The 21,404-nt window shown below is 49.1% G+C and overlaps 9 protein-coding genes across 9 annotated transcripts; 4 read left to right on the forward strand and 5 right to left on the reverse strand.

The window, feature by feature from the left end:
- Positions 1-330: 330 nt before the first annotated feature.
- PHATRDRAFT_43235 (predicted protein) lies at positions 331-2,446 on the forward strand. Its single transcript, XM_002176937.1, has 2 exons — positions 331-833; positions 970-2,446. The coding sequence occupies exons 1-2, from the start codon at positions 366-368 to the stop codon at positions 2,356-2,358; spliced, it is 1,857 nt and encodes a 618-aa protein (XP_002176973.1). The 5' UTR covers positions 331-365; the 3' UTR covers positions 2,359-2,446.
- Positions 2,447-2,565: 119 nt separating this feature from the next.
- PHATRDRAFT_8363 (predicted protein) lies at positions 2,566-2,921 on the reverse strand (the record flags this gene model as incomplete). The annotated part of the gene is made up of 2 exons (XM_002177473.1): positions 2,566-2,733; positions 2,838-2,921. Coding segments are annotated over 2 exons (252 nt in total), but the record flags the coding sequence as incomplete, so codon positions are not given.
- A 403-nt stretch (positions 2,922-3,324) lies between these two features.
- On the forward strand, positions 3,325-7,856 carry PHATRDRAFT_43236 (predicted protein; the record flags this gene model as incomplete). The annotated part of the gene is made up of 1 exon (XM_002176938.1): positions 3,325-7,856. Exon 1 carries the CDS (start codon positions 3,498-3,500, stop codon positions 7,854-7,856), a length of 4,359 nt encoding a protein of 1,452 aa, XP_002176974.1. The 5' UTR covers positions 3,325-3,497.
- Positions 7,857-8,373: 517 nt separating this feature from the next.
- Positions 8,374-9,344, reverse strand: PHATRDRAFT_43237 (predicted protein). The gene has a single exon (XM_002177474.1). The coding sequence runs from the start codon at positions 9,172-9,174 to the stop codon at positions 8,551-8,553; it is 624 nt and encodes a 207-aa protein (XP_002177510.1). The 5' UTR covers positions 9,175-9,344; the 3' UTR covers positions 8,374-8,550.
- Positions 9,345-9,865: 521 nt separating this feature from the next.
- Positions 9,866-11,697, reverse strand: PHATRDRAFT_43238 (predicted protein; the record flags this gene model as incomplete). The annotated part of the gene is made up of 2 exons (XM_002177475.1): positions 10,608-11,697; positions 9,866-10,450 (listed from the first exon to the last, which is right to left on the reverse strand). The coding sequence occupies exons 1-2, from the start codon at positions 11,676-11,678 to the stop codon at positions 9,866-9,868; spliced, it is 1,656 nt and encodes a 551-aa protein (XP_002177511.1). The 5' UTR covers positions 11,679-11,697.
- A 294-nt stretch (positions 11,698-11,991) lies between these two features.
- PHATRDRAFT_17936 (predicted protein) lies at positions 11,992-13,016 on the forward strand. The gene is made up of 2 exons (XM_002176939.1): positions 11,992-12,504; positions 12,597-13,016. Exons 1-2 carry the CDS (start codon positions 12,091-12,093, stop codon positions 12,801-12,803), a joined length of 621 nt encoding a protein of 206 aa, XP_002176975.1. The 5' UTR covers positions 11,992-12,090; the 3' UTR covers positions 12,804-13,016.
- A 17-nt stretch (positions 13,017-13,033) lies between these two features.
- On the reverse strand, positions 13,034-13,633 carry PHATRDRAFT_32411 (predicted protein; the record flags this gene model as incomplete). The annotated part of the gene is made up of 1 exon (XM_002177476.1): positions 13,034-13,633. One exon carries the CDS (start codon positions 13,631-13,633, stop codon positions 13,034-13,036), a length of 600 nt encoding a protein of 199 aa, XP_002177512.1.
- Positions 13,634-16,452: 2,819 nt separating this feature from the next.
- VDR (violaxanthin deepoxidase-related, chloroplast precursor) lies at positions 16,453-18,496 on the reverse strand. The gene has a single exon (XM_002177477.1). It carries the CDS (start codon positions 18,461-18,463, stop codon positions 16,700-16,702), a length of 1,764 nt encoding a protein of 587 aa, XP_002177513.1. The 5' UTR covers positions 18,464-18,496; the 3' UTR covers positions 16,453-16,699.
- Positions 18,497-19,029: 533 nt separating this feature from the next.
- On the forward strand, positions 19,030-21,320 carry PHATRDRAFT_25067 (predicted protein). Its single transcript, XM_002176940.1, has 3 exons — positions 19,030-19,447; positions 19,589-20,564; positions 20,665-21,320. The coding sequence occupies exons 1-3, from the start codon at positions 19,357-19,359 to the stop codon at positions 21,296-21,298; spliced, it is 1,701 nt and encodes a 566-aa protein (XP_002176976.1). The 5' UTR covers positions 19,030-19,356; the 3' UTR covers positions 21,299-21,320.
- Positions 21,321-21,404: the final 84 nt, after the last annotated feature.

Below are 21,404 nucleotides of genomic sequence, written 5' to 3' on the forward strand. Positions count from 1 at the left end.
CCACCGGTAACCCACGCATGAAACTTGCTGCATGCGGGGAAAACAACGAAGAACGGAAGCAGCGAACCGTGCAGAAGTCGCTGAAATGGAGTGACGAAGAGTTGGCCGTCTCTTTTATTTTAAACAGTTTGTGTAGATCACGTTTTACGATTCAAAATAAGCCGTTTTTCAAAAGATTGGATTTTGAATTCTGACCCATCCTCGACGACAGGCGTCCACTGTCAGACACCGAACCCTGAACCCTGAAAACAATGCAAAATCATGCAACACGCAAGTCACAAATCACGGACACAACCCAACCAGAACCTGATTCTATAGTTCATTGTTGGGAAGGTTTTTACCTGTGTCGCACAAGAAATGGCAATATGCGTCGAATCCTGAAACTACCAACGCCCAAACAGGCGGCAATCTTCTTTCTCTTGGTCGCGGCGTTCCTTGACCCAGCGATCTACGCGGCGCAAGGTTTGACCGCGGACTCGGCGATCCTGTTAACCTCGTCCACCTCGTCCTTGCGTTTCCACTCCTCCCTACCGCCCCGGCAGAAACGCACGGATCGACCGGCACGCGTCCACCGATCGTACGGCGATCGCTTTCGCGATGACGATGATGTCCAAGGCGATAGATTGGTCCCCAACGACGAAATTTCTCGCCGATTGAGTACAGATCGACCCACGCTCTCTCGCACAGAAGTTGTGGGACCGCCCATTGTACCGAGCAAACCCAAAATTGTTGTACTGGGGGCATCCGGAAAAGTGGGAAGACTCGTCGTCCAACAACTACTCGAATCTAATGTTGACATGACTGTGGTGGCCTTTGTAAGAGACTACGATAAGGTACGTCTGATGCCTGCGAAAGTGTGTGAACGAGGCCCGACCCCGACGGTTCGCGTTGTTCGAGTGGAGTACCTACGGATGTCTTACCGCATTTTATTGACCTGGATTCGAACTATGTTTTCTACTGTTACTCTAGGCATGTCGTGTATTGTATGATGATATCCTGGTAGCCAAAAGAAGTAAAACCCGTCCGGGAGGAAAGGGGGAATCACGGGGTCCCAACCTTCAAATCGTGGAAGCCGATTTGGTACCTCCGGAGGAACTTCCAGGGTACGAGGATGAAGAGGAAACATCTTGGAGAAAACGGGCAAAGTCGGCCGCCTCGTTCTACAGAAATTCAATGGAGAACTATGACGATCGCGATCAAATTTCGGAGGGTGTGCAAGTGAACGAAGCCTTGCAAGAAGCGGTGAAGGGATGCACTGCTATCATAAGTTGTGTTGGATCGGTGCGTCCAACGAATCTGTGGACAGATATTTTGGAACGACCCATACTACGCCTACTGCGCAAGGATGTCAGTCGTTGGTGCAAGGATGCCCGACACCCGTACTACGTCAATTTCGCGAGCACGAGAAAGGCCCTAAACTACGCGGAGCGGGAACAGCTACGCAGGGAAGCCGCCTTGACCGTTAGTGATAGCGATGACACCCAAGCCTCTACAAAAGAAAAGGAGTCGGTACCACGCATTCGATTCATTCGGATTTCCGACTTATGCTTAGCGTCACAGCCTTGGAGTTTTGTCCCGCTAGTGACCAACACGATGCATTCAATGGTCTTTCGGTATCAAGACATGGCGGAGCGCTTATTGGAGGCCAGCTCATTGATAGAGACAGTTGTGCTACGACCTGGAGATTTGGTAGACGAAGATCGCGACGTCCAGACAACTTCCTTACAAGTCTGTCCCAGTGGTCGACTCCCATCACCATCGAGAGTGGGCCGAGATGACGTTGCTGCTTTGGCGGTGTCTGCAGCATTGTTCGATTCCAAAACCTCTTCCAAAGACGACAAAAGTTCTGAAGCAGGGGAGCATGAAATCGAGGAGCCCTTCCATTACACGTTGGCGGTGCGGTGGGCTGGCGAAGATCTTTCGCCTTTCCCGGCTCAGGGTCGATTGAAAGACGGAATGCCTGATGCCAACTTGTGCCTACAAGATGCGCTTCGGAAGCTGAGCAAAGACCGAGCGAAACCGAGTCTGCAGAGAACCAAACGGCGTGCAGCTTACCCAGAAACCGTTTTGAGATTCGCGACAACGTTGCAAGCTTCACGCCGGAGCAAACCCTATGGCGTCTGTGTAGCCGTACCACTCTATTTGATTTTGGCACTCTTTGCGCGTTCCCTATTTCACTCTGTGGCATCCTTCTTTCCGGGACAGCGATGGATACGGCCTGTATTTACTCCAGTGTGGGATTTCATCGCGATGAGCATTGCGGCGGTGATGGCTCGCGTTGGTGTGCTGTTCCAGGGCCGACTGCCAAGCTGGAAATGGGTCAGCTGGCGGGCCAACCCCAAATACATTTCGTTTTGAAAATACATCAATTTTTGCTACATTTCATCCTATCTCTATGGAATTTCTGGCGTGCTAATCTATTCGTAACGGAATTGTAGTGGTTGGCAAAAGTATGTGTCTACTCGAAAATATATACCGAGTCTACAAAGTCTCAGCGCTCGGGTTGCTTCAACGCCCGCCCATGGACTGCTGCATTTCTGCCATGCTTTGTTGCTGTGCCATTTGTGCTTCGTTGGCCTTTTGGAGTATTTCTCCCACTCGCTGTTGGGATTCCAGGTATTTGGCCACGCATCGATCGGTACAGGACATTTCTCCCAGAGAAAGATCAGGCTCGCGGTGCTTCCGCGACGCACATTTACTGAAGCATGAAGACGCAATTTTGTTGAAAAGATCCTTTGAAAGCAAAGACGGGATCGATACTGTCAGCCGTATAGTAATGGAAAGCGCTTCAATGGTGCGCCACACAATAGTGTGTGGAGGCGCCGTGCTTTACTCACAGTGTACATTTCCATTTCCGTCTTGGCCGCAAAAACTGGATCGGGACCTTGTTGCTGTTGCTGACCGCCTCCAAAAAAGCTCATGGTGAAAACTTGTGAGATGAAAAGAAGGAGGAGGGGTAACCCAAGCTAACAAAGTCGCAGGTTCGAGTGAAGAGGACTACTCTCCAGAGAAATAATCACGTTTTGTCAATGTGAAGCAATACCCGACATGTTTTGCGTTTTCGGGGACCTGCCAATATTTGGAGACCACACCACCGTCTGTACATCGTAGTACCGAAAAACGTATTCAATGTGAAACCCGGATCTGAATACCTATTTGACTCGCGGAAGATTGAGTCCTCTATGACGTCATATTAAGTAGAATATGACTCTTGAATGACCTTGCGGTCACAAAACACATAGTTTCGTCGATTTTCGAGACTCCATTACTTTGTCCCCATCTCGTCCTCGAATTATGGAACAAAGGAAGGATACAAAAAGGTTACACCATCCATCTTCCCTGGCGCGGAACAAGAGCCTTGCTTCTCCTCGTTTCATGTCACGTAGATTACACTTGTCAAAGTAGCAAGGAAAGAACGACCGGGCCGATTGGTTGCAAAAAGAATACGCGGAAGCCGATCTCTCGTCGTTCGCCTTGAAAGAACGTCTCTTGGCAGTATGGGCCTGTTGGCTGAGCTAGACCGTCTGGTCGAGTCTGACTATCGAGTTGAGATCAATGCACTTGAAGCGGACAAAAAACTGGCTGAGATCGCTCTGGTAACAGGACTATCTGTGCGGGATTTGAACATCAAGAACGGGAAACCTGTATTTCGACCTCCGACGTCGAAACTCGAAGTATTGGCTTCCTGGAAGAAGCTCATGGCAGTGTTGAAGAAACACGAAGTCTTTCTGGAATACCTTAAGTCACTGCGGGAAGCATTTGTCCAGTTTTCAGCCATACAGTCCCTCGAGTTCCGCCATTTGAAAACGCTGATTTCGCTGTTATCACATACCGCCGAGAATTCACAACGCGACAACTCGACCGAATGCCGATTCGTCACGTTACTGGAGGTGCTCCTATCCTACGGCAACGGCTGGCAGCCATCCGAGCAAATCACAAGGTTCTGGGTGCGACTCATGCAACGGATACCCGCAGATGTTCCAAAGGTTAACTTTCGCCGCAAAGCTTACCGAGTCTTGGTATCCCTCTCTTGGGTACCCAGTTCGAAAGGACTGCTCGGTGCCTGCTCGTTCGAAGACAATCGACAAATACTCGACTCCGAAAAGGCCCCTGCTGCCGTCCGAGGCCATCTAAAGCGAATACGCAATACACCGTTGCCGCGTTACGACTGCGTCAATCAACTTTTGGATCGACTCAAAGATGAGACGGACGTTTGCGTTGCCATTCGATCCGAACTGGAAGGAACGGGCAAAACAACCTTGGCAGCACTTGTGGCATCACATCCTTCAATTTTGAGAGTTTTTCGGGTACTGTGGTTGCCGATGGATCAGCGTGATGTGACCTACACGGCGTACGCCAAACTCCTGAGCAATTTGTGCGATCAATTGGGCGTAGCGCCATCTTGGCCAGAGTACGTGACGCGATTCGAAGAGCCGGCACTACGTCAACTGCGCGAAAAAGAATATATGGAAGAAGCTCGGGCGCAAATGTCGGAAATTTTGCTAAATGTAGACGAAAACATTCTGCTGATTCTGGACGATGTACAAAATGCCAGCCAAATAAAGAATTTTCGCTTCAACGACCGACAGTCAATTATTGTTACGACGCCGGATCCCAACCTGGCTGGAGTAGATTGGACCGTAGAATTGGACCCAATGAGTGAGGAGGAAGCAATTGAGCTATTCTTAGCCGAAGCCGATCTCCCGCCTGCTCATATTTTAGGTTGCACCGACGAAATGAAGGCAATTGTTCGCAAATGCAACTGTCATCCGCTAACTGTCAGAACAACCGCGCGATGGTACCACTTGAAGCAGGTAACGGCAGGACTCCCAAAAGCTATGGAAGAGCTAGTGATTGATGTCAATAGAATCTCAATGCTGACATCGGTCGCGGCTTCTAAATATGTCGGAAACTATCAGATTCTGTTCGGCATTCTTAGCCAAATGCTATCGCCAGCACGGAACGATGGCCAAGGATCATCGTCATTGTTTATACTGTGCTTGGCAGCAATGGTGGTTGTCTTTCCAGATCGTGTCCCCTTGGATTCTGTTTTACTACTTTGGAACCAGCTGATGCAGAATAAGCCCCAGGCGGTTGCCGAACTAGGCCTTGAAGGCGAACCCCTACCGATTGAGATCCAGAAACATGCATGGCTGATTGCCGAAGGGCTAACCCATTTGGGAATTGTATCCGTAATCGACTACCAAAATACAGCCTGGGTGGAGGCTCATCACAACTTATACTCACGACTTGCCGTGCACCTGGCCGAAGAAATGAACTTCGGAGTCTCAGAAGCGTTCGAGGACATAGCTGAAGAGTGGAACCGCGCATTTGTGACATCGTATTTTGTGCACCGGATCCAGAGCGGCGATCCAACAGACGATGATAGTATGGCTTACGCAATTGATAAGCTCCCAGATCACATGTTTCGAGCAAAACTGTTCACGGTTGGTGAAACTATTCTTGTGGACGAAAACTTCTTCCACGCCAGAATCGATGCTTTAGGTTGGGACGAGGCAATTGAAATTCACGTGAAAGATTGTGTCAGATTGCAACGAGCCATCGAAGCAGATGATGAGACTGGGTCAGCAGTGATCATCGCATCGCCCGTTTTCGCCAGATTGTCAGCATTGGTGGAGGCTACAGCCATGGGAGATCAAAGTCCCAACAACAGTACGATTATAGACGTATCAAGTGCCCTATTTCAAGTTGCCTTCGCTCTGGCAGAAACGGGTTTTTTTGAAGAGGCTTTAATGCAGTTCGACAGAGCTCAAAGACTGCTACCCCATTCACAACCACTTTGTGCCAGCATCCTGTACGGAGCTAGTTGGACACTTCTCGCCAGTGGGGAAATTGAGCAAGCTTCAAAGAAAATCAAAGCTTGCAGGAAAGCTATGAACGATTGCCCTGGCATTCATGTGCTTTTTACCGAAACGCTTCAGTTAATGGCAGACATTTGGGTTGCGGACTGCGAGTACAAACCAGCACTTGAATGTCTCGACGAACTGATCGAGGTGTTGATGGGGAGTTTGCCACGAAGCCGGATTGAACTGGGGACAGCTCTGTACAAGAAAGGACGTCTGCTTTTCTCGATGGGTGACCTGGAGCTAGCAAGGGCTACTCTTCATGACAGCTTGAATTGGAAAGTAGAGATTGGCGAGTTCAGCAAGAATCGAGCCGCCGCATACAGTACTTTAGGGGATTTGTTGATGGAAACACGCCAACTGACGGTTGCAAAGGAAATGTTCGAGAATGCAATTGTCACTTTCGATGCGCTCGAAACGTCCTCGGATTCGCTTGATCGCTTACTTGTCACTGGAAAATTACGCTTTCTCCAAGGCAATACTCAGGGAGGTTTAAAATTTCTCAAGGATGCCCATAAATCGATTCAGAAGCTCCCTATCCTATTAATGGACCAGTCAGCGTATTACCTGCGATCCATTGCTCGTGTATATCAAGACAGTGGAGAAACTGCCGAGGCTATTGGAATTCTGTATGAAAGTTTGTCACTGACAGACAGTCGGCCTTTGTCCATCGAGCGTTCCGCCGCACTTTTTGATCTTGGCAACTGTTCGCTCGACCAAGAGAAGACGAGCGAAGGTCTGACATACCTTGAGGAATCCTTGAAGATTCGCGTCTTGAAGCTGGGCGAGTGTGTACAAGTCCTTGACACGCTGAAATTGATTGGTAGTGTGTATATGTCTCTTGATGACTATGATCAATCTTTAAAGATATTCAGAAAAGTTCACGAAGTCTGCGAGAGAATTGCAGGAAGCGAGATCGAAAGGATTGCGGGCGCGCTGTACTCTATTGGTGAAGTATACGATTGTTTAGGACTTTTTGACCTTGCGATGGACAACTTCACCGAATGCAAGCTCGTGCTTGAACGTGGTCGTGAAAAGGATCATCCAGATATTGCGAAGGCCCTTCACAGGCTTGGAGACTTGGTTGCGTCTCAAAATAATCTTGATAAAGCAGAGGACTACTTTTCGGAGGCTTTGAGGATTCGGAGGATGAATTTCGATGACGTATTGTTAGCGGAATCGCAATACAGTATGGGGGTTATACTGCGCAAATTGGGTCGCTTGGAAGAATCAGAGGGATTTCTGGTCGACGCGCTCGAGACCAGAAACAAATTAGAATGCAACAGGGAAACTGGCCAGACTTTGCTAGAGATCGGAAACCTGTATCGCCTACAAGGGGAACCTGCCAATGCCGTAAGCCTTTACGAGAAAGGAAAGGAAGTGCTGGGCAACGAAAGCGATCTTCTCGGCAGTGTCTACCTCGCTTCAGGCCACGCAATGGTTTCTCTGGAACGTGATGAAGAGGCTTTGCTTTGCTATTTGAAAGCACGCGAAATACGGCTCGGGGCCTATGGAAAGGATAGCGCCAAGTACGGCAACGCGTGTCGAAGCCTCGGTTACATAAACTATCTCTTGAGAAACGTCGACGAAGCGATTGTTTGCCTCAATGAGTTTGTTCGAATTTATGAAGCCTGTGCCGAGGACGAACGCGAAGACTCGAGCGAGAACTTCGACTATGCTTTGGGAATTGTCTTACTCGGCGACCTAAACATTGCCAGAGGGAAGCCAGATCAAGCACGTAAACTTTGGATTGTCGCAAAAGAAATCTACGAAGAAGATGAAGGACTTACGACGCAACTTCCTGCTTTGGTTGACATGGTTCAACGTCGCTTGAAAGGAAAAGAATTGACACCATCATCACCGGGAAAAGGCTTGCTGTCGAGATTCCATGGGGCTGTACGGCTTTCGGAAGAATCCACTTTGAAGAGCACACTCGAGTTGGACCCCAAGGAAGTTGGCATTCTTCGGAACATAGCTTTTATCGATGACTAAATAATGTTTCAAATTGCTACTGAGAGAAGGGGTTGATATTGTACACCTACATTTATCTTGACCAAAGTGCCGGTACTTGAGTTGCAAAGGGAGTACAGATTAGCCGATGAGGTAATGCGCGATGGTGTAGGTGAGGATTGCAAGAATACCGCTCGTTTGCTGTATCGCTCGATTTTGGTCTAAACGTACCTGACACGCATCGCATCTGAGGTGATGGATGGCCAGTGCTGAAGCGAGCGAGCTGTTCTTACACTTGCATTGTATCCCTGTAAGGACAATGTCTTAAATACCGACTGACAGCTAACGGCGACAGCTCTTCCAGGCAGAGGTGCTTAGACTGTATCAAAGGGAAGAAGGCGAAGCCACAAAGCATTCTTACATTGAGCAAATGAAGCGGAGCCCCACATTATACAATTCATAGTCATGACACCATGTATATCAGGCCAGCTGTACAAATGAATCTATCAGTCTTCGTGTGTTCGCAAGAGTATTTACAGTAAGTAGTGACCGAAAGAATAAAAGCATAGCCACTTTGTTTAGTAGTTTGATAGCTTATGGTTTACCAGTTGTATAGCCGAATTGGTCAAAATTGCGTCACCCTGGGTGTTTGACTGTGAGTTAGGCAACAGTAAATCTATTTGTCGGTTGATCCTTCCTCGTTTACGATCAAGGCTATTTCGCTGCCCGTTATGCGTCACAAGTCCAATGAAAACACTCCTTCGTCCTCTTCTAACTGTAAGCTCTCCATCTCTGCCGGCGAAGACTGCAGTGCTTCTAACGGCTCGGTCGATGCTTCATATCCGGTGATAGACCATTCGTCCGCCGGATCAGCCACTGTAGGGGATATAGCTGTGCTATCCCAACACAAAGTATTCGGGCGTGAACACTGTTGCCAGTGCAGATGAAAGGGCAATTGTTCTGGAGGAGTTGGAGCCGGAATGACTGCCAGATCCGACATTCTCGTTCGTATAATACTCGCAATACTGTCATTGTGCGGAGCCTCTACATTCGGCGAGGGGGGATATTGTGATGACTGACGCACTTTGATGCCGTTCACTAATCGATAGAACATGGCCGCGTCACGATGTTCCGCTTCTTCTTGCTCCAAGGCAAGCTGGAGTTCGGATTGAGTCCTCGATACGTAAGAAGACGGTAGCGGGATGCGGAGGGAACGATGGGGCCTTGCTTCCGGCATCGAATGCTGTGACCGCGAGTCGTTGGGAGTTGTCTCGATGGCAGCAGGAAGTCGCACCACGCTTCGCGGAACACCGCCAGCTTCTTTCGATGGTTCCAAATCAAACATTCGATCAAAAATCATTTTGGGAGGAGGTGCAATACGGCGGTAATCAGAACAATGGTTGGACCTTTTTTCATGGCGATCGAAGGGCCTCGAGCCGATTTCACGGCGTTTGCCACGACCTGAGTCAACTGGTCTCTGCCAATGAAACACTCTCCCGGCATGGATGACTCGGCTTGCTTACTGAGTTGCCAATCAAACTGTGAGCTTCAGTCGTTGCTTTAAATCGTTTGACACCGCCATGTCAAAGAACAACCAAATGCCAGCCTACGGCAAGTGTTGATGTTGTTGAAGCAGATCATTTTCATTGCACTTAACATATGAGGTCATAGCTTCTGCCGACTTCTATGAAAGGCAAATTTTACTTATAAAGGAAATCTATGAAGCATGCGAATAATTATCGCCTTGTCAGTCCCGGAATATGGCAAAACGTGGTTGTGTTCAGTATGCGACATTCAAGAAAAGCGGAACGTCGGCTAAAGAGATTCTCTGAGATTCAGAATACATTAACCGTAACTGTAACTGTTCATCAAACGTCGCCCGGACTTTGGTTGACTGTGACAGTGGTTTTTCTTGTCTCGTGGAGTCGCACACCTTTGAAAGTAAACCCAGCCCTCCGAACAAGAGAAGCTGCGACACAAACTTGGTAACTTATAAATTGTACAACAGCATTTTTGCTAGTTAGTATGTGCGTCTAGACTATGTCAGTGTCTCAGATGTTCAACATCCCCTCGGAATTGTTGACGCCCCACCAGATCTGTAAAGCTGCTCGAATGCCTGCACGGACTGGCAAGCGACACCGTCGATTCTCTAGTCCACCAGTGGAGACAACTACACGACCACGTGATCCATCAAAAGATACACCATTTCGAATTTTGTGACGCGGCTTGGTGTTCGAAACATCGCTGTCGACATAAAGAGCGACGCCGCCACGGTAATCCTCTCCGGCTCCCTCGGACAAGAACACTGACGTATGAATTGCAAAACGAGGATCGGCTTCGGAATCCGCCAGCAAATTGCACGTTTCCCGCTTTGGCTCAATCCGAAAGGGCCATGGTAGCGAATACTGGGCAATCTCATTACGATGAATTGACTTTTCCATATAAGTCAGATAATTTGATCGATTCAGTAGGCGTGCCAAGTGGTTTGTGGGGTATTCCCCAAACAATGGAACGGAGGTACCGTCCATCGGACCTACCGCATTCACCCGAAAGGCCAGCGGGTTGATACGGTCACGAACGCTGTACGTGGCGAAGAGCAATGCACGAACTTTTGCCAAGATATTAGGCAGTCTTTGCTTGAGATAATCGGTATCATAATGTATATCAAAGTGATCGTTTCCCCGTTGAATCAAGTCGCTCCCCATTCGCATGACTTCACTAATGTCCCGATCCGATATGATGTTGTCGTGTACTCCTCGAAAGCATTGTCGTGCGTCCTTGTTGAAACGACACGTTTTCGTTGTGATTGGAAACGTGAATATCCAAACAGGCCGAAAGTGCTGCCCATGCACCAGGCGACGGTGGGCGACATTCCAGTGACCAAAACTTTTGGAATCCATTAACAATGTAAGGTTCCAAGAGAGACACTTCTTCGGACGACTGGGTCTGTAAGAACGCATCAACAACGACGTGCTGTGCCGGAATATGGAGGACACCGTCGGAACAGTCCATCACATCTCGTTTGCCCCACCATTTCATCCACAAGCGTTGCTTCCAGGACAAGTTGGAATCGCGGTACAAATTTGGACAAGAATTTTCGTGAGGCAGTAACAGTCGTAAATGAAGGAGTTCTTTCATTAGAGGCAAGTCCAGAACATCGTTTGTGGGTGCGCCTTTTCCCTGGAATAATGGCAAAGATTGCATCATGATACAAAAGAAAGCCGTCGCAACGGCCACGACGGCAAGACAAATACGTCGGACGGTAAGTCGAGCCCGTTCTTGGTGGCCTCCTCCAATCTGAACGGGTACGAGGAGCAAGTCTTCTACCGCCACACCTTGTTCACGATAGCGAATAATGGCTCGCGCAATAGCCGCAGCCGCATTTCTTTCTTCTTGTTCCAACCACTGTCGGTCCGCATCGTCATTGTCGTTTGCAATTGGATGCTGTGGATCTATTGGTGCATTCATATCGCGGGGTGGCGGAGGCGGTGGAAGATCTTGCCGAGGAGGCCCCACGGGTTGATCACTAACACTCACCAAACGTTCATCTTCGTCAATTCGGGCTTCGCCATTGGCAAGTTTTTGGGATAGATTGTGAATTTCCAATCTTCGCGTCCGATAGGACTGGATCTGACTCTCGTAAGCCTTAGACGCAGCTGATTTCGAATTTGCTCGAGTCTCCTTGTCTTGGCCACGAAGAAAATCGAGAATATCCTCATCCTGGAGATCTGGCCGTTCCAGGAGCTCCTGGGCGTCGCTTGTCGACTCATTAATTCGATAGAGCTGTCGATTACCCATCGACTGGGATTCTTGCGAACCAAATGCATCAAGAGGTAGGTTTACGGATTTGGTTTCCGACTCCATCGTGAGAGCTTTCTTTCATCATCTCCCTTGAGAGAAATTTGGAATGACAATGAACTATTTTTGATGCTTGGATCGCTCTTTCCGTCAGTCGCAGAAGTCACGGGACAATCGCCTATAGTGGAATCCGGAATGCCTCTATCTATAAATTTGCTGGTCTTTTCCATCTTGAATACCGGGCGACTTTATAACGTCCCGAATATCGACGACCCAAATCAAAACCCGTATAGAATAATCTCAGTCGGGAAATGCTTTGCACTCTTTACTGTTCGACACTCATATCACTCACTGTCACACACACATCACAGTCCGTCGTCACGTACCTTTCTCAATTTTCCCTCGCGTTTGCATCTACCGTCACAAACTTGGTCGTCCAATCAAGCTTACTTCGTGGTGGCCTTACGACCAAAGAATCATGGCCAATTTTGGGGAGCTTGTCCTTGTGTTGGGTGATGTGCACATTCCTGAGCGTGCTTCCAAAATCCCAGCGCCGTTGAAGCGCATGTTGGTCCCCAATAAGATGCAACACGTCATTTGCACGGGAAATATTTCAACGGAAATGTACGAGGAACTCCGAACCTTGGCACCTAATGTGCACATTGTCGCTGGGGATTTCGATACGACAGAAATGGTGTTCCCGGAAACTCGTGTCGTTCAGGTAGGGGCATTTCGTATTGGCGTAGTTCATGGACATCAGGTCCTGCCGTGGAAAAATCAAGATGCTGCCGCACGGATGCGTCGAAAATTGAACGTAGACATTCTCATTTCGGGACACACACATCAGAACGAGGTTACTTTACTGGACGAATCCTACTATCACATCAATCCGGTAAGTCGTTCTACTCGAGAGTGGGCGAAGTAGCCACCGTATGGACGATACCTGACAACTTCTCTGGCTCTCGTTTTTCTTTTTGGGTATAGGGATCCATAACAGGAGCCTTTTCGTCTTTGACCGAGCAGGTAACACCCTCATTTATTTTGCTAGCCGTACAGGACAAGAAAGTAGTTTGCTACGTGTACGAGTTGGTCAATGGAGAAGTGGAAGTGTCCAAGACAGATATTTCCAAGAGCGAGGCATCGCAGTCTTCGTCGGCTAACAGCTCCCTTATGGCTTCGCTCTTGACATAGAACTTGATCTGTTGGGTCCAAGTGCGGCGATGCTGCAAAGTTTTAAGTGACCCTTGTTTTACCCTTGTGCTGTCGTCGCAATGCTAGAACGCCACATTGAAGCCCGATACGACCATCATGCATTCTCCGTAGCACCACTCCGTTCTCGAGACCCACGAAACGAAACAACGGAAAACGTTTCGAGCAATATTTTTAATTCTATACCATTATACCAAAGTGTTAACGAGTGTCTACCATTTTTTCTGCATGTAGGTTCCTTCGGGTACTCGAGTTTGCGCATTACGTTGCCCTTCCAGCTCGTCGTGGTCGTCGATGATTCCACAGAGCTGAAACAGAACGAGAACTGATACAAACAAGGATGCAAAAAACATGATGCCGATTCCCGCCCGAAGCTGCCCAGCCTCTTCTTGAATCCATTGGTATTCAATCTGGATGTCCTCGTGCGGACCCTCAATCGACATGTACTCCGGTTGGGCATTGACGGCGTGAACGTCTCCGACACCCGACTTGGAATACACAAACGTTACGACTACGCGTGCCAGCGACTGCCCTCGCATGTTTTGTGTGTAAAGCGTTGGGATCCCGAGAAGGCCGTCTTGGAATCGTAGAGAAAAGTACTTGATCTCGTCGGTCACCGGGAAGTAAAATGACGATCCCACACCAAAGGATGGCATTTGCGAGCGCAATGCGTCTGTAGATACTGAGCCAATAAGTATATCCGTGTCGACGGCTTCACCTACTCGGTAGGCACTCGTCAACCCAGTCGAACACACGAGGAATATACTGAACGACAGCATGGCTCGTCGTATTCGGCGCCATAAAGCGGGCATTTGGGACGGGTCCTTGTCCGTCGTAGCAAGAGGCAATTCGTGATAGCTGCCTCTTGAAGGTTTACGCAAAGTGATTGTCGACAATGCTACAGCGATTGTTTACTAAGAGCAATGGCATATGAGTTGTCTCCGGAGACGGTGCTCACTGCGACGCTTTACTCGACCATTTCGCCCAAGCTTGTGGGCTGACCTTTTTTCTCACCGTCAAGCGACGACGGTGGAAAATTACGTGGGATTTCAAAAGTATATATTTGAATACAAAATTCATAACAAATATCAAAATCCCGAAAAATGAACCCGACCCAAAAGCCAGAGTCAGACGGCGAACACTCGCTACGGTCTGTAAAACTACTTGGCAAAAGACGAAACCCTTCTCGGCACAGTTTTTATGTGTGTCTGTGTGTGAGAGAGTATTTGGATCAGATCCACTCGTCTTGTACACACCATGGCATACCGTCCAACACCCTTTTCTCTTGCCTTAGCCGCATTGATTGCTCTGCATTGCGAGCCCCAGAACCTTTTGGTAGACGCCGCACTGGACGTATCCGAAAAAACGGCGTTGCAAAATGAGATGGACGCGTTTCTCCAGAAAACGCTGTTGGGCTGCAGCGACAACGAGTCTTGGTACAACGTATCGGATCGTTCGATTCTTACGCTAATTACACGGCTGAAAGAAGACGTTGGGAGCGATATTGCCTCGGGTTATCTAGATTGGCTGCGCGTGGCTGCTTCGTCATTTGACGCGTTGACGGATCTCGTGACAACACTGGAACAAGCCGTTCAAGGGGGTAGCGTAGATGCCGAGAGTTCTACCGGGGTCTACATTCGACAAGTATGCTTGGGATGGGAGAAACTTGCGTTTGAATCAAGCTGTCTGCTTTGGAAAAACTTTGTCAAACAAGTGCAGTCCGTCCTGGAACATCAAGACAACCCCGGTGAATACGTGACCACCGAAGTTCTAGACGATTGGCCTTTGTCACCGCAACAAATGGAAGAGGAACTTCGTCGAGCCTGTCGTAGCGGGGAGCTTTGGGCACACAATGAAGACTCCGGAGAAATAGATTCGTCGGACGCTATGGAAGAACGCTTGCAAACCTTATTAAAGCACAATCCGGAACTTCCTTCGGCTCACTTTTTGCGATTTCTACATTGCCTCCGTACGGGGGAGCGCGCGGGAGCGATCGAAGCCGTTCACCAGTACTTTGATTCTGTCTGGCTCGCACAGGATTCAATCAAAGTCTCCACGTCATCGGAGCCCAGCACACCGATCGAGAATCAACAACAACTCTTGCAGTTTGCGGCTATTGTCCTCGCCGTCTTGTACCACTCGCATGGAGATGCCACACTGTCGCGCTTGGCAACCGAAGAAGCCGTTCGCGTTGCCCAACAAAGTCAGGATGCTTCTTGTGTAGCCTTTGCCCTGGGATGGTTGTTCCAAAATGAATCGATTCTGGGTGGGTCGAACCAGACTCCAATTTCTTCCGCAGCACGACTCGGCGCTGGAGAGCTGATTTGGCAGTGTTCGCAGCGTGCCGTGGAAGGGAATCTACGATCCCTGGCAGTTGGAGCCAGCCTGACGCTAGCCCGCCATGCGCTGCAGCACGATGCTCGTCGGTCGACATCCGCCGCTTGGCGGTTTATCCAAGCCGCCACCACAGACGTCCAGTCCACGGAATCTTCTCATCCTTTGGACCCTCCTACGCACATGACCCATACTTCGTCGGGACTGGAAGCTTTGGAATTTTTATCTCGTCAACGAACGTCAATTGCTGGCTTATGGGATTTCGCTGGTGATTCGTCCGCGTCAGCGCTGGCATCATGGCTGGCTTTGCATGGATCACCACAGCCTTCAAACGATCCAGGTATATGGTCGGCAATTCAAAATGTGGCGCGTCGTTCGTTGATGGGTTCGCCGACAAATGTGGTTGCTCCCGATCCAAACGGTAACCGAGCATACGAATACCTGAGAGCGTTGGACGATTCGAGAATGAGCACACCGTCTGAAACCAGCCGCGCTTGTGTTTACGCGGAGACGATCAACAGACTGTTGCAGCTTCGTGACATGTATCGATTACCGGTGCGAGGACGTTTTGCTATGGAATGTGCTTTGGTAGTCCACGAGTGGGCAACGCGACGCGGCGACTTTGATCACGCGAGTACTCTGAGTCGTATGCTCAAAAGTAATCTCCATACGTCCATGCCAAATTACGCCCAGCTGAATCAGGACGTAGATTCCCAGCTTGCTTTCTTACGCTGCCGTCAAGGGCGCTATCAAGAAGCTAAAGATATTTTACAGAAGCTTCTTGATACTTGTCAAGCAAAAACCCTGCAATCTAACCGCGCCAGGCTTCTTTTGCTGTCAGCAGAAGTCCAGTTAGAGTCCACAGCATCGGACCAATTCACACACGTTCTACCAGCACTGCTGGAATGTTTGCAAATTTCCGAGGACTTCGACATGAAGGGACTGCACGCAGCGGCCTTGCTTGTCAAGGCCGAAGTGCATGCTCGAATGCACGAACCGAAGCAGGCTATTGCTGTGTTGCGAGCTGCCTTGCCGACGATTCTTCAACACGAACATGTTGGCGTACAAGCTCAAGCTTTCATGACTTTGGGTAAATGCCATTTGCAAATTGCCAACGAGTACGACCAGGAGAAGCGAGAAAACTCCACCGTGAAACACTGGCAGCTAGCTTTGATAGAATTTCAAAAAAGTGTATTGTTGTTTGAACTTTGCCACGATGCCGAACGTCTTCGGGAGATTCACTATCTCACAGCTCGCATTTTCCATTCGCTAGCCGATACAAAGCAACGGGATGCTTCATCGGAAAAGTTTGTACAAATTTCTCGTTACCTTACCCATGCGACGAGACCTCAGAGCACTGATGACGTTTTGTCGTCCCTTTCTGACCCAGCCAAACTAAAGGATCTGGCTGGGCGTTTAGGGCCCGGGCTGGTCGCTTTGTAAAATTTTTTAACTTGTGGACTGCTGATTGGTATTGATAGCACAGCTTAACAGTTTTTAGTCTAGGTGGAAGCAAAATAGGTAGCAACCCCCTCCTGGCATATCTAAGGATGAGGACTACTAGCCGCTCGCTTGGCCAGGACCTCTCTGCGGAAATAGTCCAGCGGTGGTGGACCGGCCTCTTGGGCCCCTGGACTAGTCAAGTCGTTGTTAACGGTGTACAAATCCCATGGTTGAATGCCGGCACTTCGCAACACGCGCCAAATCTCTGGTCGTTGCGACTCGTCCGGCAACGATCCATCCGCGGTACACAGCAATCCACCTAGATATCGTTGTCCTACGGCACTAGCGGCACCGGCATAGTGAAAGACAATCCAGGACAAATCGTCAGCGACGCCGACAATGGTCCAGAATTCGTTCGACGTAATACCATTGTCGAGCACTGAAAATCGAAAAGTACCGGGAATGTCGGCCGGACGCACTTTGTAATGACGTTTGCACCAAACATTTCGACCATCCAAAGTTTCTACGCGGAAAACGGGATCGTACCACAAATCTCGACCGCGAGCAGCGGGATAGAAGAGTTGGTTCTGCGAAGGAAACTTATCATAGGCTTCGTTGGCACCGCAAGCGACTTTCCAGGAAATGTCGGTGCGCAAAGAACTTTCGGGTGCCGCTTCGTCGTTCAAGTGGCCCACGAGCAGCGACCGAGCAATGTCCTCCGTCAGAGGCTGTTCCCGCCACGTGGCGACAGGTTGCACGTTGGGCAAGGTCGGGAGAGAAGCGTCGCAATTGAAAATGTTGTTCTTTTGCAAAATGCAGAAGGAAAAGTCCTTCAGCAAATCCGACTCGTAGGAGACAATGGTACGGTAGGATGCAACCTGATCACGAGTATCCAGCGCGGTCAGCACTTCGAGACACTCGCGACAGTTATCGTCCTGAACGCATTTAACAACACAGTCTCCGCACTTGGAAACCATGGAGACAACTTCCTGGGCGTTCCGTAGTGGACCCTTTTCCCAAGTTGCATCAATGCTGTGCTTGACCCAGTCAACTGACGACCCCGAAAACTGATTCAGAAAGAGCATAATCGCGAAAACAAAGTCGTCCGAGTTTCCTCGTTGTAGCAATGCCACCATTTGCTGGCTCAAACGCTTTCCGGAAGCATGCTTGGTCCAGGGCAATAGTTTCGCACGGAACGATGGATTTTCCGAGTCGTATGGTCCTACCATGGTTGGGAAGGATTGTGCGCAGTCAATGGCAAAGTGGCACTGGCGGAATCTGTGTTCCGCATCTCGATCGTGGCGTTGCTGGAAGAGCTTTCGGGCAAAGGCGAGATCGGCTTCGTATTGTAAACCCATGGCCAGCAAGACGTCGGTTTCGAGCAAATCCTTCCAAACGGATTCGTCTTGCTCTTCGATGGGAACGTACACAATTCTCGTCTCCACCCGTCCATCCGAAAAGTACTGTGATTTGTTAGCAAGATGACGAACGGCTTCATCGAGGGAAGGATTTCCCACGGGCGACGACGATCCAAAGTTGGTTTTGATTTCGTCCGCTCCCGAGGATGGAAGCAAAAAAGTGATGGAACCAATAGATTTGTTTGCGCTAACGGGTCCTTGGATCAAGTCGTTCTTGATTGGTAGAGCGTTCGCGTCGATCGAAGTCTGGGAGACTTTATGACGCGTCGCCGATGCGGATGGTTGTTTCGAAACCGTGTGAGTTCCTGGTACGCTGCCCGCGTTCGCATTTTTTCTCGGAATGCGAACGGATCCCGACCGTAAATTCTCGGGAACAAAGGAACACACGGTTCCCAGCAATACTGCCGTGACCAAGAGACGATAACGACCTTTCCGGTGGAGCTTCATAGTTTGCCGAGTATCCAAGAATAGTGAGTTTTGGAGAACTGACGAGATTGTGTGCGTGCTCGATTCTGTATGTTACAGTTAGTCCTTTACTGTTGCATTCGAATGTGCTGACTGTGCTGATGTGTTTGCTTGGTGTTGATTGTGATTCCCGTCGAAAAAGCATTCTATCAGTCCGGGTTCTTCGAAATCTGAAAATAGTTGCATTAGTCGCCCGTACTTTCAACTTTTATCGTGGATTTCGTCACAAGCAAGAATGGCGCACGAACACGATTCACAGTCAGTTCCAATTCCCACGAGCTCGATGAGACACGAGATTCGCCGTCAATTTCTAGCTACTTGCTCCGTACGAGGTTCGCATGAGATATTTTCGTGACGGCGCGGCGCGGGCAGGAGGAGCACGGGTAAAAGGGGGGAAGGCATCCGCTTGGTTGTGGTGTCATTCCGCCCGTCGTGGACAGTCACTGCTGAACTACTTACACCTAAATGTTAGTTCGTAGGAGAGTGGCAGGCAAAAAAGTGCACCGAATCATTGTCACCAATCGTATCGGTCTATTAGCCTTTTTAGAACAGTCGTGCGCATACTACCAGGGGATCCACATACCTACACAAAGTGACACACACACACTCTCGTACCTTGCTGTTTGTGAATCTCCCCCACTGGAACGACTGTTTGGCAAAATCAACAACAAATCCCCTCGCATCGACTGGAACAAGTGAAAACGATCTGCCCGAGTGCAATTCCGAGAATATCTCAGTATCAGCATACCGCCAAATCGTTTGTAGTTCTACAGCGACTTTGTTTTTTTGGCTTTCTCGAGACACTTGAGGAAACTCGTCGATTTGTAGAACGAGTCTTTTTTCCTCTCGGCGTCGCAATCACAAACTGGACTTCAATGGGAAACGAACCATCGAAAAAGGCAGGTCGAAATTCATCAGCACCGTCGACTTCGACAGCCACCACAACAAAGACGAACACCTCAAAGGGTAAGTCGAACGCGACATAAAGCGTCCACGATTCGAAAGTGTATGAGTGCGCATTGTAGTTGCTGTTTCGATAAATGTTGCACGGATTGACCTCACCTCGCCATTTCCACCGTCTATCTCTGATTTACTTGGCATGGTCAGATAAGCACAAGCCGGCTCACGGCTCTAAGCATGTCAGTATAAACCCGGGGGACATAAAGAACGAAACCTCTACTCTCCCGGCCGGTAACAAAACCGCCAAACCAAAATTGCGCATGGACGAATCCGCGCATACCTTTGCCCCCAGCACGGCGAGTGCCTCGGGTCACTACCGCCGGGGATCGTCGCCCGTCATGATTACCGACGCCCTTTCCGATGTTCGCGTGAACTATCACATTGAACCCAAGGAACTAGGACACGGTCATTACGGGGTGGTGCGAAAATGTATGCACCGTGATTCCGGAGAATGGTACGCAATCAAGAGTATTCGAAAATCGAAAGTGTCCAAAATTGAGGTATTGAAACGAGAAATTGCTATCCTGAAAGAAGTCCAACACCCGCACATAATCGAGCTGCACGAAGTTTACGAAGACGAACGTTATCTGCATTTGATTACGGAAATTTGCACCGGTGGGGAACTCTTTGATCGGATTATTGCCAAAACGCAATCCGCCGAAGGACACTTTTCGGAACACGATGCGGCCGTCCTGGTGCGAGACATTCTCGACGCTATTCGCTACTGCCACGACGAAAAGGGCATTGTTCATCGCGATTTAAAACCGGAAAATTTCCTCTTTCTCACGGAAGCAGAGGATGCACCCGTCAAGATTATTGATTTTGGGTTGTCCCGGCACGAGACAGACATGGGTATCATGCAAACCAAGGTAGGGACACCCTACTACGTCGCGCCAGAAGTTTTGAGACGGGAGTACACCAATTCCTGTGATATTTGGTCGATCGGTGTCATTACGTACATCTTACTGTGCGGCTACCCACCCTTTTATGGTGAATCCGACACGCAAATATTTGAATCGGTCAAAGTGGGCAAGTTTGACTTTCCGTCACCCGAATGGGACGAAATCAGCCAGTCGGCGAAAGATTTCGTGCTGATTATGCTCAAGAAGAGTCCCATGGATCGGTACGGAAAGGTGTCCAGTGACAGACATCTGCCTTGGCATCCGCATGTTATCGTCACTCACCCTTGTATTACTCATCTTGCCTCCTCCTCGTATCATTAGACCTACGGCTGCCGCTGCCCTTAAGCATCGATGGCTCAAGGAACAGCTCGGACGCAAGGAACTGGCCACCTCTAGCATTTCTCATGCAAGCGTTCGGACGGGAGAGTTTACCAAGTATTTGGCGATGAAAAAGTTGAGAAAGGCGGCTCTCGGTTATATTGCGTCGAACCTGACACAAACCGAGGTGGGACATTTGGCGGAATTGTTCAAAACCATGGACAAAAACGATGACGGTCACGTTTCACTAGCCGAACTAGATGAAGCTATTGCTAAGGGAAGCTTCAATAAGGAAATTCGAGACGATCTCAGGGAGATGCGGCACGAATTGACCTTGTCGGACGAAGAGACTATTGATTACCGAGACTTTTTGGCTGCAACCATGGATCGCAGTCTAGCAATGCGCGAGGAGAATATGAAAATGGCTTTTGAGCATTTCAAGCGTTCTGACGCCGACTATCTGACTCTGGAAGATTTTGCCGATTTCTTTGGTGGAGAAGCGCACGCTAAGGAGATCTTGAGTCTGTTGGATGCCAACGGAGATGGGAAGGTATCGTTCGATGACTTTCGAAGAGTTATTGCCGAAAGCATGGAGGACGACGAAGATGAAACTGAGAATGGGGAAGTCATTGGGTAACAGTAAATGTAACGTAACGCACGCAAATTATGCCAGTCCCTCCATTGCTCTCTAGAAAGACGTTTGCATCTTTCGCTTACAGTTTGCTTGTAGAATATACCGTAGG

Source organism: Phaeodactylum tricornutum, chromosome 1 (genome assembly GCF_000150955.2).
Source record: "Phaeodactylum tricornutum CCAP 1055/1 chromosome 1, whole genome shotgun sequence".
Classification (NCBI taxonomy): Eukaryota; Bacillariophyta; class Bacillariophyceae; order Surirellales; family Neidiaceae; genus Phaeodactylum; species Phaeodactylum tricornutum.